General features: G+C 43.8%; 1 protein-coding gene across 6 annotated transcripts; it reads right to left on the reverse strand.

The window, feature by feature from the left end:
- Window positions 1-205: 205 nt before the first annotated feature.
- Window positions 206-16,144, reverse strand: togaram1 (TOG array regulator of axonemal microtubules 1). 6 transcript variants are annotated; one of them, XM_010878918.5, is made up of 22 exons: window positions 14,018-16,143; window positions 11,650-11,716; window positions 8,444-8,572; window positions 8,106-8,357; window positions 7,721-8,001; window positions 7,273-7,502; window positions 7,008-7,105; window positions 6,744-6,914; window positions 6,556-6,621; window positions 6,072-6,220; window positions 5,729-5,894; window positions 4,928-5,173; window positions 4,244-4,367; window positions 3,934-4,039; window positions 3,348-3,583; window positions 3,058-3,216; window positions 2,828-2,954; window positions 2,577-2,692; window positions 2,182-2,362; window positions 1,808-2,027; window positions 1,635-1,721; window positions 206-1,419 (listed from the first exon to the last, which is right to left on the reverse strand). In XM_010878918.5, the coding sequence occupies exons 1-22, from the start codon at window positions 15,050-15,052 to the stop codon at window positions 1,106-1,108; spliced, it is 4,560 nt and encodes a 1,519-aa protein (XP_010877220.3). In that variant the 5' UTR covers window positions 15,053-16,143; the 3' UTR covers window positions 206-1,105. The 6 variants fall into 6 exon arrangements, with proteins under 6 accessions (XP_010877220.3, XP_010877222.3, XP_010877221.3 ...); XM_010878920.5 differs by having other exon boundaries at window positions 5,729-5,891; window positions 6,078-6,220; window positions 6,744-6,917; XM_010878919.5 differs by having other exon boundaries at window positions 6,078-6,220; window positions 6,744-6,917.
- Between the last annotated feature and the right edge of the window lie 2,158 nt (window positions 16,145-18,302).

Consider the following 18,302-nt stretch of genomic DNA (forward strand, 5'->3'; position numbering starts at 1 on the left):
ACTCTGGTTTTAGCTTACGCAGATGCTCAAGCTTGTAAATAGACTAAAGAAACATGAAGCCCACTAATTAGATCACAACACCCTCTTCCTCCTCACCATAAAAGACCAGCCACACACATTTGGTTTTTTGGGGAGATGCATTACAATGATGGTAGGGATGTGTGTTCTTCACAAAGATTAAGGAATAAAACAAATGGGAGCAGAGTTTACAGAAATAAACACTTTATATATCAATCTGCATTTTCTCTTTTTAACAATGACGTTCAATAAAATGTAACCACGGAATTGTGAAAGGCTACTTCCAAACTGGCACTATACTGACACAATAAGAAACCTGGGCTTTAATGTCTCTGAATCATTTGTAAGTTTAAAGCTAAATGGTTTCAATGTTTTACACACCCAATATAATAGTTTTACACCCAAAATGTACATATATATATATATATATATACTGTATATGTTTAAGAAAAAAATATATATTTTTATCCTGTCAGTACATTTTGGTCATGCAAAAAATAACTAAGACAAAAGCTCTGTCAGAACAATTCAACACATTGTAACAACAGGATTTTGAAACCATATGCAATAGATAAATTATATACTGCAACATTATACAGCATAAATTACAAATCAGGCGAATACTGTGCAATCACATTGGAGCTACACAACATTTGTAATTTATAATAATTAATTCGGACTAATCTTTCAAACAACCATATAATACACATAAAAAATATTACATATTACCTTTAATGAAACAAAAATAGGTCCCGTTCTCTTTTTTGTGCATTTCACTTGTACATTCTTCGCAATGTTGTCTCTGATTTGTGTACAATAAGTTTAAGAAAAACCAACAGCAACAATCAAATGACGATACATCCAAAGCAGTATTCATGACGACAACTATCATGATAGTGAGCTATTTTTTCCAAAGTGCAAAGAGAGCAGGTGGTTGAGATTGTAAGACCTGATACCAACAGCTGAAGTCTGTCTGCCTTTGCTCCTTTACTGAGAAGCAGGTTGATTTAAGGGCTCTCAAGGAGTTCACATACTCTATAATATTTAAAAAAGTGCAGGCACTATTAGAAATGTAGAACATCTGTCTTCAAGTAAGGTCAGTCAGGGTTTCTGTTCTGTCGGGTGAATTTGCTGGTAATTTGAAGGTTTTATGTGGGACCCTCAGGAGCTCGTTGAGGCCCTTGTGGACGTTGGCAGGCTGGGAAGCAGCACACTCTGCCAAAGCCGGCCCCATTTGGGCATAAAGGGCTTGGCACAGGTTGGCGGTGGCCCCCCGCACACTGCCCCCCCGGCCATGAACTGTGCCGCTGGGGCAGGAGGTGCCCAGGAGGTGCCAGAGCAGCGGTAAAGCCTTCTGTTCCACCACCTGGGGCTTACGAGGATACAGCTCCATCACCAGATCTGAAAGACAGGCCAGAGATCAGGGAGGGCACGGAGCTCAGAAAATAAGAAAAGCTATTAAGATGCCAAAGACTCCACAGAGGGCAGAGTTGCCTTTGCACTGTTGCTTAGTAACCTTCGTAAACTAAGATCCTGATCTACATGTTAAAAGATAAATCAAATCCCAGTCAGCTACAGGAGTTTCTGAACTGAATTTTGTCAGAGAATATACATACCAGCAACCTTTTCTATGAGGTCCACTTTAGCCTTGCCACTCAGAAACTGGGCCTTGGTGCAGAAAGGCTGGAGTAGAAGGGTGTTATCTGTGAACAAAGTAAAACAACGTCACGTTACAGCTGGTCGTCCTCTTAGTTAGAACATTTGATCTAACACACGAACAGACACCCACCCAGGTTGTGGATGAGAGCGTGAATGGCTCCAGTAGCAGCGGTATAGATAGCGTTGTTCTTTGAGTTGAGGTGATTGTCCACAATGCCTGGGACCAGGATGTACACCACCTGGGCCAGGTTATCCTTCATCAGCATCACAATCTTCTGCAGGGACTCCAGAGCATACAGATTGACCTTACTGTTGGACTCCTGCAGTCTGGCTTTAAAGGCATCAAACACCTGGGATAGAGCAGAGAAGACACCACACATTCAAGGATGACCTAACTCTATGGTCGTTTGCACAATTTATATTTTGTCGATAACAGTCATAGCTGGTGTTCTTTGTGACACTGTATGCTAATTCTTTAGGTTTTGTTCAGTTGAGGCCAGTTACTGGAAAGATGCTGCCGACGACCATGTTGGCGTTGTGCTCACAGTCCCCCACCAGCTGGTCGATGCCCTTAATGCGCTCTCTGAAGTCCTTTGAACCCAGCAGGGCTGTGAGCTGCTTCACGTACTCGGTCTTGTCTGCAATGCTGTGAGCCGGGGGTCTGCCGCCGTGCTGGCCAGCCTCCCTGCAGACACGAAGTCACACGCCAACAGGAAGTCACACACACCGTTGTAAACCCCAGGCAACAACACCTCACAGTGACACAAACAGGGCTGACACAGAAAGCCAGGCCAGCCGGTGACCTGAACGTGCACTGTTCTATGAATGTAGACTTGATGAGAGACGAGTGTCTGGCGACGACGCTACAGGTTTCGTCTGGCGTCGTTGTATCTGCCCACCTGTTGACCACTTTGAGGGGTTCCCTGTTCAGAGAGGAGGCCCTGACCGTCCCGCTGCCAGGGAGGGAACGCCGCCCTCTGGCTGATGGGGTGTCCTGGGGCATCTCTCCCAGGCCCTGCACAGCACATTAACACACATGGTGCTGCTTACTCCTTAAAGACACGCGTCAGGAAGTCACAGGAGGAGACTAAAACCGGCAGGAATGACATGACAGTAGCACCCAGCCCTTCAGTCAGACAGTGTCCTGTACCTTAGTTTTCAGTGTGAACACAGTGTCTCTGATGGGAGCCAGGTCTTTGGCAGGGACATATTTCTCCAACATCTTATCGAAGTCCCGGTGTGTCGACAGAAACAGCAGCATCCGTCGCCCTTGATACCTGAGGAGGAGAAGGGGCCTCAGAGTCACGCAACGCCACCAGCACATCCCCTCACCCACCTGGTATCGACGGCCACTGGTTTTGGACAGAATTCCCTCACTACCTGGCTTCCTGGGAGGAGTCTTGCGCCAGCCTGGTGACAGCAGGCAGGACGCGGTCAGTGAGGTCCTTCCCCCCGGACAGCACGCGCGCCGGCCCCATGTTCTCCAGCAGATTGGCCATGTGATGAGCCGCACATTTCCTCACCACTGAATTCAGGTGACTGTTTCAGAGTGGAAAAACGAGCGTGTGATCAAGCGTGTTGTGTTTGGGACTACTGATTTTATTGCGACACAAGCGTGACACCATTGATTATGCAGGAGCGGGCTGTGTGCTGGTGTCAGTGTGTCTGACCCGAGGCCTCCAGTGAGCAGGGCGTGCAGACTCCGGGTGGGGGTGCAGTGTTGCACCATGCTGTCCACCGCCGTGTCCACATCTTGCCTGATGAAGGCATTGGACTCCCCGGCCTTCTGCAGCAGAGCTTTGGCCGTGCCCTCCAGCTCCTGGTCCATGCCTTTCTGCAGCGCGGCGTACAGCTCACCCACGGTCCCCACGGCAACGCGGGACACGCCCGACCGAAGGTTCCTTACCTGGAGAGCAACAACACCCGGGTGATCTCATGAAGACTAATTTTGAGTGAATGGCACGTGTGATGTCACACATACAGTGGCTCTCAAATGTATTCACCTCCTTGGACTGTTCCCGCATTCTATTGTGTTACAACATGAAACCGAAATTTAACACCGTTTACAAAAAAGTAAAGGGAAAAATAGTAACGTGAAAAAGAAAATCCGCTAATTTTGGTAAATTTATTACAAACATAAAAAATACATAATAATAAGAAGTTCAGTTTAGGTTTTATGACCATTAAAACATAGCTAAACAATACGTTAGTTAGCAATGCTAGGTGATAATGAATAATGAGGAGTCGTGGTCGTACCTCTTGGATGAGCGCGAGACAGACGTCATGCAGTCTGTTCTGCAGTACATCTGAATGGTACTGCGTCAGACCGCGGAGTAAGGTCAGGCCCTCAATCTTCTTCTCCCTTCATTTAGAAAGCAAAATAGAAATTCAGTAAATCGAATGCACGCATATATGCATATAAATTGACTTCAAACACATGGTCTGACTAGACAATGGTTAAGTAAAGTAGCATGGGGTTAAATGCAGGAGGTGAGGTTCATTTGAACCCCCGGACAATGAGCGGCTGCTAAGGCTTATTAAGACCCAAATTAAGCACAAATCTCACCAGTCGTCTGAACTGAGGAGTTTGAAGCCCTGTGTTAGTGCTAGCTCAGGTTTGGAGAAGGGACGTAGTTCAGGCTGCTCTGCCAGGTCTTTCTTCTGGCTGGGCGTGCCGGGGGACAATTCATCTGGAGGACACGGCCACAGAATTACATTCAACACCATTATATTGTATCTATGGCCACTACAGTGAAGACAATACACAGCAGTGTCATTGGCTGAATGAAGCAACGTGCGTAGGAGGAGACATTAACAGAAGCTGTGAAAACAAAACATTGCACTCCATTATCTAAGAGAACATCTCATTTACTGTCGCTCAACGCTGCTACTTTTGGAGTTGTGATGGGCTAATTTTGAATCAGGCCACCTGAGTGCGTGTTAACTAATTCATCTATCCACCCAAAAAAAAAAGAAGGCATAATTAAACAGCTTCAAACCGAGCAAACAGCTCTGCATTGAAAGCTACAATGAAAACCCATGTAAGATACTAATACAACCCTATCACTGAAAAGATGCAAAGAGAGACATTTTATGATAACTATCAATTATAATTTTTAATTCATCTTTTATTAATCTTTAATTTAGGTATTTCATGAATCCAGCTTTTTACATCAGCAGTCAACCGAAGGGCTTTTACAGACACCCAGCAACAAGAAGAACCCGACTCATCTCAGACTGATCCACCCACCTGAGCTGTGTGAGAGAGACTCTGCAGAGACTGGGAGCCGTGTTCTGCTGAGACTGGGAGCCCTCCTGAGACGGGGCTGAGTGCTCCTCTGGCTGGGAGGGACCGTGGGGGGGCTGGGCTGGTGCGGGGGGCTGAAACATTTCACGGGGCTCTGGGTGCCTTGGGGGATGGTAGGGCTGGTGGGTGACCTGTCTGGAAGAGAGTCACCCTTGGTGGATGTCGCCACGCTACCATTTAGATGGATGTCTGTCAGGGACGGGAACAATAATTAGAGATGAGCCACAAGCAAATGTTGACTGTCAAAGGAGAAGGTATAGCATGCATGCTGAATGGCTGTGGCAAATATTTGCTAAATCAAGCCTGGAGAGGTTTGTGTACTTTGCTGTCGGAAGTTTACTCAGAAATGGCCAGAGGTTGTAACATCTCAGCCACACCCTCGACCAACACAGACTTTTCCAAATGGCTTATAAAAAGGAGTTATTGCTGCTTGTTTTCTTACACATCCCTCAGTCTCTTGACAGAACTACGCTACCACATAATCTGTCCACAAGACATAAATCCGACAAAAGAAATGTACCAGCTTACTGCAACATTACAATAGCCAGAGTCTCCAGATTTGGATGGCAAAAGGTGTTTTACTGAACACATTCAAATTGTACTAGTAAACTACCAGAATTTTGGTATGTTTAAAAGGATTTGATGATACATTTTATTAGATGAGATTTAGTTTCACAACCCTAATCTAGATTCAAGTGGCTCAGGGGAAACCCAGTTCCAGGGTGAAGGATACTATGGACACACCTGTGTACATGGCTGACGTGTCCACTGCATACTTGTGATCATGCGCTTGTCTGAGGTGAGGCGTCTGGTCAAGTCCCTGGCAATCCCCCAGACCTGGCTGGACCTCCTGCTGGTCCAGCCGCTGTGGAGCCATTTCCCTGGCAAACCTCAGCATTCTCCCGTTCTCCTTATCATGCACACCAACACACAACTCTTCATATACATTCCAGACGTGCTATAGACTCATTACCTACCGATATTAAGGAAGCGCTGTTGTTTTGACACTTCCGCAAAGCCTAATGGGAAATGTAGTCTCAATGTGGTATTTGTTGTTGTATACACAGTATACATAATGGCTTCTCACCCTAACCTCCTCTGCGTCTGGGTTGTAGTCGGGGTCAAGGTGATGGCTGGGGACGGCGTGGCCACTAGGCAGTCTGGTCATACAGTCGCCCTGGTCCATCGAGACTGCAACCCCTGGACGGTCGGACAGAACCACAGAGCCAAACACTCCTACAGACATGGAAAGTGAGGAACGTTCAAGAGCACTTGAGACACTTTTTCTACTGACACCATTGAGCGGTACAGTGTATCCAGTTGTCCGACACAAGCAGTGATGACTTCCCAAACAATGCAAGTCTGAGTACCAGTTTCTGAGACACAGTATTGTCAAGCAGACATAACACCCTTATTGTGGAGGGACCTTGAGTGTTGTGAGATGGCATGAAGAGTTCTATTGTTCCACATAGCACTGGGACAGAGAACCATGACCTCAGTAACGGGTATAGGACATCATGGACATGTGAACAATGAGATTGATAAATAATAGAGCACGGTTGATGACTAACCTCTACCAACCACACCTTCAGGCATGTCAGTGGCCGATGTCTTCCTGTTACTGTAGCTGTGGAAACCTGGGGACCAGGAATGGAGACAGTATTGGAGGAACAACGTATTGCAAACATAATGAAACTACTTCTAGTTTTTAGACTGTGATTTGACTCACTGGAGGACATAATCCCTTGAAGTGACTGACCTTTGGCAGGCCTCAGGGCTCTGATTGGCTCCCGGCAGGCAGGTCTAGTTGGGGGTGGAGAGTATTCTCTAATTGGGTCGTCTTCATCAGGTTCCATTGGTCCATTCGAGTAGGCAACTCTCTGACCAACCACACTCACATCAGCTGCAATTTTATCTTTGAGTGGAAAGCCTGCTGGATAAACACAACATTAAGAATTAAATGCAATAAAAACAAGTCAGACAGTAACATGAGCTCCTGCTACATTTCAAATTATCAATGAACCTTGAAGGGCAGTGAAGTCCATAGATACAGCTGACCTCAGCTTGGCAGAAGGCACTCTAGCGCTATGCTTTGCTGAACAGACGGCGGAATTCCCAGGACTGTTAAAAAAGGTCAAAGGTCAGTCCTCAGGAGATTTATACGACCATGCATGATGATGGTGTCATGATGATGGTGTCCAATTCTTGACTGATGAACCAAAAATCCATAGTCGAAAACAATTGAATTTGGTCGGCCTCAAGAATCTGTGTGTACTAACAGAGTGTACCTGGTTTTGGTGCTGTTGAGGGTGGAGTTCGGGGGTGAGTACAGGCTAGAGAGGCCGCTCTCGCTGGCTGGGCTGGTGACAGTGGGGGAGATGTGAGAGGAAGAGTCCAGAACCAGCTCCAGTTTCAGGGCCGAGTCCGGGCTATCTGGGTCAGGGTCCGAGCCACTCAGACTCACCTTGGCCCTCCTTTTCGCAGCGCTGGTGCGGAGTGAGCGCAGGGAGTTCAGCATCTGCGGAGAACAACAACAACACATGACCTCATCAGTAACCCGACAGCGTGGAAGGGTGCGCCGTTCATGCAGACCGTGTTTTATTCATGTTGTTACATCCACCACAGTTTAGACATCAAGTACGATTCGCCCGGGGGAGGAACAACACCTGTCCCATCCACATCCAGTTGGAGATTTCAGTAAGCCCATCCATACGGGGGAAAAGCAGTGATTCTGACCTCCTGCCGGTCCAAAGGATCCTCTTCATGGTTCTGGTCCTGCAGGCTGAGGTGCTCAAGGTCTAGATGGAGGTTCCTCTCAGAGGGATGGTCCTGTAGGCCGGATTGGGATGGAGCTTGAAGGCCCTGGCCCCTCTCAGGCAGGGGAAAGCCCGGGGATGGGGAAAGGGGCAGCATGGTCCGTGTCCCGCTCAGAGCCCGCCTGAAGGACGAGGCAGACGAGGAGCTTACCAGGGAGGCGCGGAGAGGCCGCGGAGAACAGCGGCTGCCTGACAACTCCTCTGTGGGGATTGGGAGAGGACAGATCACTCACAGCAACATGCCTCTACTGAATAACGCCACCAGCAGGATCTACCCAATATTCAGTAAGACACCAGATCCATACTTGAAATCTCTCTCCAGGGGCTGGGGTCTCGTCTGCTCGGGCTGCTCTCTCTCTTGTTGGGCCAGGTGTTGGACATAGACAGTGAGGAGTCAGCGCGGCGGCGGGACACTGTTGGGGTGAGCATGCCACTAGGGAGCGTGGCCAGAGGGTAGGAGGGCAGTAGGAAGCTGCCCTGGACTGAGGGGTTGGAGGGGAGCGAGAAGGTGCGCTCAACGCCGGGGTTTCCAACAAGATGGGCTTTGTGTGGCACAACTGCAACACAAGGATCCGTGAGTTACCTTCTACATGAAAAAAGGTGCGTTCTGTAGACAGCACATAGACAAACAAAAGCTCCTAACCTCCCTCTGTGTCAGAGAAGTTAGAAGATTTAAAGATGTCAGGGTCTGAGTCGAGACTCCCGCTCCTCCTCAGGCATCCCAGAGGTTCCCTCCTTCTAGAAGATAGGAGCGTATTGGCATCAGCAGCACCTGCAGGAAGGAGGGACAAGCTGTTACGGTACCTCAAAACAGTATGATAACTGGTAGCTTCTCTCCACTGAGGGTAAGCTAACGCTCAGATCAAGCAGGTCTGTGATCCCAGTGACTGGAATGGAATTGTAATCTGGTCCAAGCTCGTTCCCCTTGACACGTCATCAGGCCTGGGTTTTAAATGGAACATTTTAAAGGTTCTATCCTCACAATTACACTGAAATGACTTCGGAGGGCCCAGCTGGCCCAGAGGTTTATGTCACTGCCTCGCACCGAAGCTGTGCCACTGCGGCCAGGAGCACCCTCAACGCGCCATACCGGCACACTGGCATTGTCTCAGCACCTTCCTGGATGGATGGGCTGATGTCAGACAGGGTCGACTTGTATCATTACCATTTTGTGACAGATTGGGTGTCTGCAAGCTGAAACGTGGTTGGCGGCTAGTGATAAGCGACTGAAACACATTAAATAGTAACGTTGAGAAATACCATTACTGTGCATAGCAAAGCAATTCTAAACTAGGTTTAAACATACTGAAATGAAGTAAAAAAGGGTCAGTAAATGATCTGCACCTTTCTTTAACTTTCCGCAGAGCTGTGAAATGCTCTTCTGCATCCATGCGCTAGACATCCTGACTGATGGAAACTGACAGAATTTGCTTGGTATTTGTTGAGACGTTTCTAACATTCTCCTAAAAAAAACTTTTTCAGATTGGAAACGTGATTTTGGAATCAAAAGATTGTTAAAAGATCATCGTCTATAAAATTGTGATCATGCTCAAATAATCGCTTTCAGGCAATTATGTAATAATTATGTCATACAAACGTAATAATTGCGACAGACATACTGTCACACCTCAACTATTTCTCAGGTGCTTCAAGAAGCTGGGCTGTATGGAGGAGCACAGAGTAAGACACATGCTGAATATCTATCGCATCAAATCCCTTTGGATTTTCCCATGAGGCATATGAAAGACAAAGCAAAGATGTGACTACATTTTCTCTGGTCGGATGAGACCATACTGTTACTTTTTGGCATAAATGCAAGATGCTGTAAGTGGCTAGAGGCCAACACTGCTTATCTCCCTCAGAACAACATCCCGCAGTAAAGCACAGCAGGGACAGCATATTATGGGGATGCTTTCTATCTGCAAGGACTGGAGATTCAATTACATTCATCTGTTTCTTACTACAGGAATAATTCCGGTTGGTGTCTTGGCTTACTGAAATGAAGTTAGCTTCCAGTATTTTCCCTTCATAGCTTGTTTCTCAATCAATTTGTTTCAAGATTTGTTATTTCCATGACTAAAACAAGTTACCATGGCTGTGTTTTCACTTTATAGTAGAAATATGGTGAGCAATATATTTGGAACATCTATCTGCAGTAAAATCCCAGTATCAAATTGCAATAAAAATATAACGGTGAGAATTGCAAAACTAATCATAGCAGCCCATTTGTATGGATATCGTATTGTATGGCCCCTAGCAACTCCCAACCCTAGTCTTGGGATGGGCTTTTCAGAGTAAGACAAGTCAACAGTTCCCTAGAAAGTGAAGCCCCTAACCAAATGTTACTGCAAAGTGGCAATAAATTATTTTATTAAACTACTGTATATTGCTTTCATTAGTATGAGTGATTACTGGCTAATTATTTCCTCCATTACAATAAATACCTCATACATTCTGTCTACAGAGAACTGAAAATGAATGTATTTGGTCACACTGTGTCCCTGGTGTAGATCGTGCTGCATTCGAATTTTAGACAACTTCACCTCCTCCACCCTGATCCTGAACACTGGTGTTCCACAAGGCTGTGTGCTGAGCCCCTCTTGTACTCCCTCTTCACCCACGACTGTGTTCCTTTACACAATTCCAACCCCATCGTTAAGTTTGCACACAACACCACAGTGGTAGGTCTGATCAGTGACAATGATGAGTCAGCCTACAGGGAGGAGGCCAAGAGCCTGCCGGCATGGTGTGCTGACAACAACCTGGCCCTCAATGCAAAGAAAACCAAGGAGCTCACTGTGTATTACAGGAAGTCTAAAAGCTGTCACACCCCAGTTCTCATCACTGAGGTGAAGCGTGTGTCCAGCTTCAAACTCCTGGGTGTCCACATCTCCGAGGACCTCTCCTGGACCCTCAGCCCTGGTCAAAAAGGCGCAGCAGTGCCTGTACTTTTTCAGGAAGCTGAAGAAGGACCGTCTGTCTTCCAAGATCCTTGTGAACTTCTGCCGCTGCACAATCAAGAGCATTCTGACAAACTGTGCCTCAGTGTGGTTTGGCGGGTGCTCCGTGGCCGACTGGCAGGCCCTACAACGGGTAGTGAAAACCGCCCAGCACATCACTGGTGCCCAGCTCCCAGCCATCCAGTGCAAGCAGTGTCTGCATAGGGCGCGCAGCATGATCAGGGACCCTTCCCATCCAGGCCACAAACGGTTTGCCCTCCTACAATCAGGCAGGCCATACAGGTCTCTTCTTTCCTGTCCAAATCTATCAGTGGAGATTTTCTCATTACAGTGTTAAGAATGATGCCCCAGTTACAATATGCTGCCTTTTAAATCCCATAATATTAAAAGTGATGTCACAGCTATCTTTAAAATTGTCATGTAGAAGTGAAGCAAAAACTAAAATAAATAAATCTCTGGATCTTATTATTGTTGCAGTAAAGATGCCTCAGCAATAGACTACTGAACTGTATTTTGTGTAGAGTCAAATATAAACATTGTAATACTCTGTTTTAACCAGGCAGAACGATACATGATTTCTGGTCACTTTTTGGAAAGGCCTGCCCACCTTTGCATGCCAATGCTTATCATTATTCAACAAGAATAGTTTACGATTATACATTTGTTGTGAGGCCTGCATGACTCTTTTCTGTCAGGGAGCCTAGCAACTCACCTGTGTCAGTGCTCTGCGTGGCATGCAATAGGGTCTCCATTGACTGTGTTATTTATAATCCAATTCAATGCGGGTTTCATTCTATAACCAGGCTAAGTTCAGCACTGACTGCACAACAGCCTCATCTGCTTGTGTAGTAGGTCTTGCTACATGAAAGACCAAGAAGTGGCCACTTACCAAAACTGGGGACATATGTCTCAGGGCTCAGCTTCAGAGAGTCAGACAGGCAGTCTTCAGTGGCAGCCTGAGGAAATCAGGGGTTACAATGGTTACACCTATTGGTCACAGGGGAACAATGATAGTTCAGGTTCACACATCAAATATACAATTATTTTGAAAAAACAAAGAGGGAGCCTACCATAGATCAACACATATTTTTCATTGGTCAACAAGGAATGTTGAAGCAGTTTAGCACAGACACAGTGTACTCTATATGATTACCAGTGTTACAAGTTCTGTGAACCTCAGCTGAGGGTTGTCTAGTTCAATGACACATACTACTCTCGTGAAATGCTTAATGGTGTTGCCACGGCACATTTCCAAGCAGCATTGTAAAATAAATCTGAGAGGTTAGGAGAGTGATGACAAGTGTTCACCCCACTGCTCTCCCCTCAGACACTAAAACAGGGTGTTGAGATCCATTTCAAAGCTACCTGATTTAAGGTCATCTCACTTGCAGACACTTCTGCCCAAATATGCACAAAGGTCTGGTGGAACACTTCAACCATTGTGGCCTTCATTAAGAAATAAAAAAGCATTGAAGCATCGTTTTGGTATAGGCATTCATTTAATCGGCTACGTCAACTGACCAATCTTCTCCTACAATGTTTAACATTATGCGTTTGTGTACCCAAGCACTAGTCGCTACGTAACATGCCGTGGAACATGTGAGCTCTATGTTCGGGCCCCATGTTATTTTCAAATGCGTTAGAAATTAAGTTTCAAGCCTCCTCTGAATTGAACTGTGCCTATGTGGCAAAAAGGTTGCTGGGAGAGTTTTATTGGGAGGTACTGAAATAAACTGTGGTGCACAGGGCTAATCAAATGCTACTGAAGGCTACCCATTGTCTTTGTGACTACTTCCAAGTTCTTGTTTCAATGCAACATCATCGCTGCTGAGACAATTACAGTGATTGTTTATGCAATCCACACAACGTAGTCCCATGAAGAGATGAATAAAATATGGCCACCAGCTTTTCCCACCTCATCTACCCTCAGCGAAACCAAATCCTGAGTGAGTCGGGGGTTCCCCACCCGTCTCTGATAAGGTGCCACTGCTGGGATTTCATATAACTTATTACGGCCAACGGGAAAGGCGTGGCTTTATCCAGTACAAATCTATGCCACGGTGGTTGGATTTAAACAGGCACACCAATTCCTATCATTTTAAAAAGAAAATACATATGTTCATGTTTAGACCTGATCTGATTATGGGCCCACAGTGTCTCTAGATCCCCCTGCCTCAGTCCCTAGTTTTACACTGCAATAGTATTGCGCCAGGGGACAGATGTTGGCTTTTTTTGTTGGCTGGTGAGTCAATAGGAAATCTGATACTCCTTAAGCACAGTGAAATCAGTGGCTGGTTGAAAGGCAATTCATACACCATTCATAGACAATAACTACATTCATCCATTGACAAAAGTAGCATACCTCGCTTAAAGTATAGCTCAGAAAACATAAGGAACATATCTCTGATATCAATAAATCTTAAAACAAATGTTACATTACTAAACACTTTAATGGATTTAGGTTTAGTGTTCACAAACAACAGTGCCTGACAGACGGACAACTGAGGCCACCACCTGGTTCAACAAGATAATATGCATGTGTCACAGAAACAGGCCGCCAGAAACGTGACGGAACAGCCTGCAACTGTGATGAAGCAGCTTAAACAACCAGGTAAATCTATATCAAAACAGTTTAAGTCAAAAACTTAGAAACATTCACTATATGGTGGGCTGCAGATAGCGAAGTGGGCAAAACTGCTGGGCCAATAACTGAAAGGTTGCTGGTTGAAATCACAGAGCTGGAAAGGTAATAATTTAAAAAAATAAAGATTTCTTCTAAGTAGCCTTCATCACAAGGTAATTCCCCCACCCCCAACCAACCTACTAAAGCGATAGAATTTTGTAGGGTATTGAAAATAGACATTAAAAAAAACGTATGTTCTGTCACAAGCAATTACTACTTTAATGTGTTATTCACTTCAATTTCCCCATATGGAATATTGTGTACTTCAATTACAAAAAAGCACAACAGAATCCATTTCAATCACACTTTAGGAGCTAAAAAAGTGAAAGAGGGTGAATACTTACGCAATTAATGTAGTACTCTTAGATTAAGGCATGAACAACTTTCAATAATAGAATTACTGTGAGTCTATGGAAATAATACAACACCTATATAGCCTAGAGAGAATAATTATTCATCAAGTTACACTTGTATTAGGCTATACATAATAATAGGTAAATGATCGATAAGTGTTATCACTTATCTGCAGACTTGGCTTGATGTAAATGTAACCTTGGTGTCATTGATGACCAACCTGATTAGAGGATTTTCCATTAGAGGAACTGCATGGCTGGGTCTTCACTGTGGAAGGGAGGCTTGACCTCTCCCAGGGTAACTTGTTTTTCCCTTTGCCTGCACTAACAATTCTCCTCTGCAGTGGAAGGTCATCAACAAGGGAGCCCAAGCTTCCATAACCATGATAAATCCTGCCAGAGTCTGGTTCCGTCCGGATGCTTCTGGCACTGCTGACACGCCCACCATTGAGCACCCACTCAATGTCAGCTCCTGACCCAAACTGAGGTGAGCGTCGTTGTCCTGGTTTGGGGATTACCAAGGCGTACTCCACCAGCCCATCAGAGGACAGCCTGGGGAGTATGTGCCTAGCTCTTCTTGCTTGAACAGCTGCCATTAGACCCTCCACATCCCCATTGAGCTCAACTCTGTCTACAGCTTTCATTAGGGGCTGCCTTTTCCCTGTGTCAAGGCAATGGTCAAAAACAGCAAATAATTCTAGGGCTGCATGGCGGACCTTTTTCTTGCTGTCTGCCAGACATGGTGCAACTTCAAAGCAGAGACTGGGAATGTTAAAGTCTTTCCTGGGGTGGGTGAGCACAGCTGCTGTAATGATGTTGATGACATCCTCTCTGACCCTGGAGTTCTTGTGTCTCAGTTGTCCAATGACAAGGTCCAACACTTTTTGTGGCCCTACAGTTCGAGTCAACTGCCTAAACAAATTCATGTACTCAACCCTGGTGACTGCTCGAGTGTCCCCAAGGGTTTTCAGAGCAACATACGCAATCTGTTTGAAATATTTGTCTACATTGTAATCCAATTTCTGGATAAGAAGATTTATCACCTGTAAAGTGCCATACAGAACTTTGAAGTTGCTATCATCCAGGAGCACACGGAGGAAGTTGATAAATTCCACAATACTGTCTGAGGGGACTTGTTTTAAATCCAATCCAAATAGGATGTTTTTAAGCTGTTCCACACCATTTGTTCTATTTTTGTAGTTCTTCAAGTCAAGGAGCTGTTCATGTAACTCCTGGGGTATCAATCCAAAAATCATAATTGAAGGTCCAATGCTATGGATGTGGTCAAACTGGAGAATCGAATGAAGCGTTCATATTTCTATGAGGACAGCAGTATTGCCCTTTTCTTTGACTTGTCATCTTCCGTTGGAGGTTCGATTTTAACTTCAATGCTTAATTATACAGCAGCAATACTGTAGTTATCACTCAGCATTCGGTTACCGTTAACTTCACATCCCATTTAAAAGCCAAACAGGTTTATTTCGTCCAACACAATAGGATTGCACTTCAGATATCCGTTTTGGAATATAGGAATAGTCAACAATCAACTTTCGACCTGTAGGCTGCTTGTATTGGAAAATACATTTCAGAATATCCGACAATTAACAACTCAATAATGTATATGGATTCTTCGAAAAAAAAGTATTATTGATGGTCTGTTATACACATGTCTAGAACGTGAGGAGCAACGTTAAGTGAAAACCACTTGTAGCTTGTTGTGCGTTCCCTACACAGCCATGATGAAAAAAGGCACCGTGAAATGTTAACGTTATAATAGATAGCCACGGTTCTATTTCAGCTAGCCGCATAGCGAACTAGCTAGCCAGCTAAAGTTACTAGCAAGATCTTCGCATGGCTTCTAAAAACAATTTAATACAGTGTCTAGAAATGGCGTTTCGGGACCACGTCGCTTCCAGTGCCTCTTCAGACTGATGTTTTCCATGTAATCCAATAGCATAGCTTTTAGCTACATGTTCCACAAGTCTTGATGCAAAGTACATTCGTTAGCAATCCGGTTGTGACTAACATTGATTCACTAACGTTAGATGGCTAGCATGCGAAGTTACAAAACAGTCTAAAATCAGACTTCGCATTCCGATAAATCGTTCTAATCTGACGTACGCCGTAAAAAAAAACATTTTCCAAAGGTCCACAATCTCATTCGTTAAAATTAATCCGTCAGAGTAAAAATGCAGTACTCATAAAAATCCCATCCTATGCAGTAGTACGAGATTCAATATTGAATGTGGGTAAACTAGCTGCACTGTACTGTACTGTAGAGACATTCATCGCCTTAGCCCACACACCGAGAAGCATCAAAATGGCGACTACAACATGCATGACACAAACGAACCGCTTCCATGGTGACGCAAGTTTCAAGAGAGCTCAATCAGCAGATACATTTATTAACAGAACAAAAATATTTTTAGACATATTATTACATCATTGAGAAGTTAATGACAGTATACAAGAATGTCCAATCAGATAAAAAATATTGACAGCATAAGGGAACCGATTAAGTGTTGCATTATATTATTTAAACTGTGCTGTGGTCAGAGCTCAATAAGATAAATTAAAATAGATCAACACTACTGATTCGGTGCGAACAGTATAAAAAATAGACAATGTATTAACAGATTAATTAATTATTATTGAAATAAATTAGTGATTGTGACATTGATTATATGCTCATATCTTATAGGTCTTGGCAAAATTTGAAGGTGCCTCATATGATAGATGATAAAAATGTGATCAAGCCGTCCCAATGCATAGGCAGAATACACTCGGGAACCTCTAGCAAAAAAACGATTATGCAGTTTATAAAGGTAGAGAGAAGCGGTGAATTAAAAATAAACAAAAGAATGTTGTCTAAATCAAGCGGTAATAACAAAACAAGTAATTTTGTCAAGACCATGAGATAATTTTGTAGTGATCACGACATCACACGGACGGAGGTCCTGGCATAACCCTAACAATCAGGCCTCCTCTAATTAGTTTAGACCCAGATCAGACACAGTTGTACAGGTGCGTAGCCCCACCTTAAATTGAATGGAAGAGTGGAATACTATTGTTTGTGTAGTTTATCTATAAATACATTGTGCCTTGAACAAAGTTATTGTTAGCCTGCTCAGTTTATTTAAAATATATAAATTGATTGGCGTGCTATAATAATGACACGTGCATGTTGATTTTCAGACGTTGATGGCCCACGCCACTCTTTGGAAGTCACCCTATTTCTTTAATGCAATTCCGTGCATTAGTGTTTCTTGTCTGGGTGCCAAGGATTCCTGGGTACGGCACTGCGTATACCCATACAGTAATGCAGTTGTCACACAACTCCCTTCGCTCCAAATGAGGTCAATTTTTTGGTTTCCCAGAGCTTGCAGGGACAAGCTGTCTTTTAGGAAAGCATGGTTCTTGATTGCTAATTCCTCATAAATCTCAAACTGTTTTACTTTGTACTGAAATTTTGAAGCAGTTCATTGTCACTGTCACTTAAAATTGTTTTATATTCGGTCAGACATTCAACCGATTATATGCTGATCAGTTGATGCCTATAAACATCCGGTGGATATTAGAGTTCTCTCATTAGGCTTCACTGTATAAAGAAACCAAACAGCCACTGAATGTCAACTTTAAAATACATTTTACCAGGATGGACTGCAGTTGATTAGAATGCAAAATTGTTTCTGCAGTTCGTCTATAGCTTCCACATGGAGAATACATTTTTACATACTGATCCATTAATATCTATAAGAGAGATATTTTACTAGTGAATATTGTAATTAGTGTCGGCACGGGGATATTAGGCTATTGTGCAAAAAATCTTAGGCCACCTGAATTTAAGGCCATATTTGTAGTCAGTAATTATTTATTGTTTCAAAAAATATAGCATTGACTTAAACGCAAAGAAACATTAATGAATTAAAAAAGAATAAAACACAATTGTGTTTTAAAAATAACGAAGTATTTTTTGTGACATTCATTTAATAAAAAACTGAAGCAATTCACATTGGTAATTTTTTCACGTTGTCCTGTAAATTAATCCAAGCTTCTAAGGATCAAGTGTCAGGTCTCTAATAATACATATAAATTAAAGGTAATGTTGGCCAGACGTTTATTAGAAATAAGCCCTTGAGATTGTTTATTTTTGACAATAGGTTTTAGCTTTTGTACTTCCTTTGAATAATAAACGTGTTGTTTTACAGACTCGGGCACTTTGAGATGAAAGCTTTCAATAGTTTTATTTCATTTTGTGTAACTTTATTTATCAGAGACCTTGCGAACTTGCACCATTCCCAAAGTGTAGTTATTTCATAAAATAACTATTCATACCCGACTGATAGCGTAACTTGTAAAACGTGTTAAAATCGGGATGTTGCAATGGCGAATTAGGTAAGTTTTCATGTAGGCTAGGCTATTTCAAATGTAAATATAATTGACAGGATTTTCTTTATGTTCATAGTTCTATTTTTCGGACGCCTTTTTGGGTATTTCATTCTTTCC

The sequence above is a fragment of the Esox lucius genome, chromosome 15 (assembly GCF_011004845.1).
Source record: "Esox lucius isolate fEsoLuc1 chromosome 15, fEsoLuc1.pri, whole genome shotgun sequence".
NCBI classification, from domain to species: Eukaryota; Metazoa; Chordata; class Actinopteri; order Esociformes; family Esocidae; genus Esox; species Esox lucius.

What these genes read in the sequence shown, in the direction of transcription:
- togaram1 (XM_010878916.4), bottom strand. Translation starts at nt 15,052, where the DNA reads ATGATTTTTGGATTGATACCCCAGGAGTTACATGAACAGCTCCTTGAC. An exon ending in GACATATGTCCCCAGTTTTG is followed by an intron (nt 8,573 to 11,649) that starts GTAAGTGGCCAC and finishes TCCTTCCTGCAG; the next exon opens with GTGCTGCTGATGCCAATACG. An exon ending in ATCCTTTGGACCGGCAGGAG is followed by an intron (nt 7,503 to 7,720) that starts GTCAGAATCACT and finishes TGTTCTCCGCAG; the next exon opens with ATGCTGAACTCCCTGCGCTC.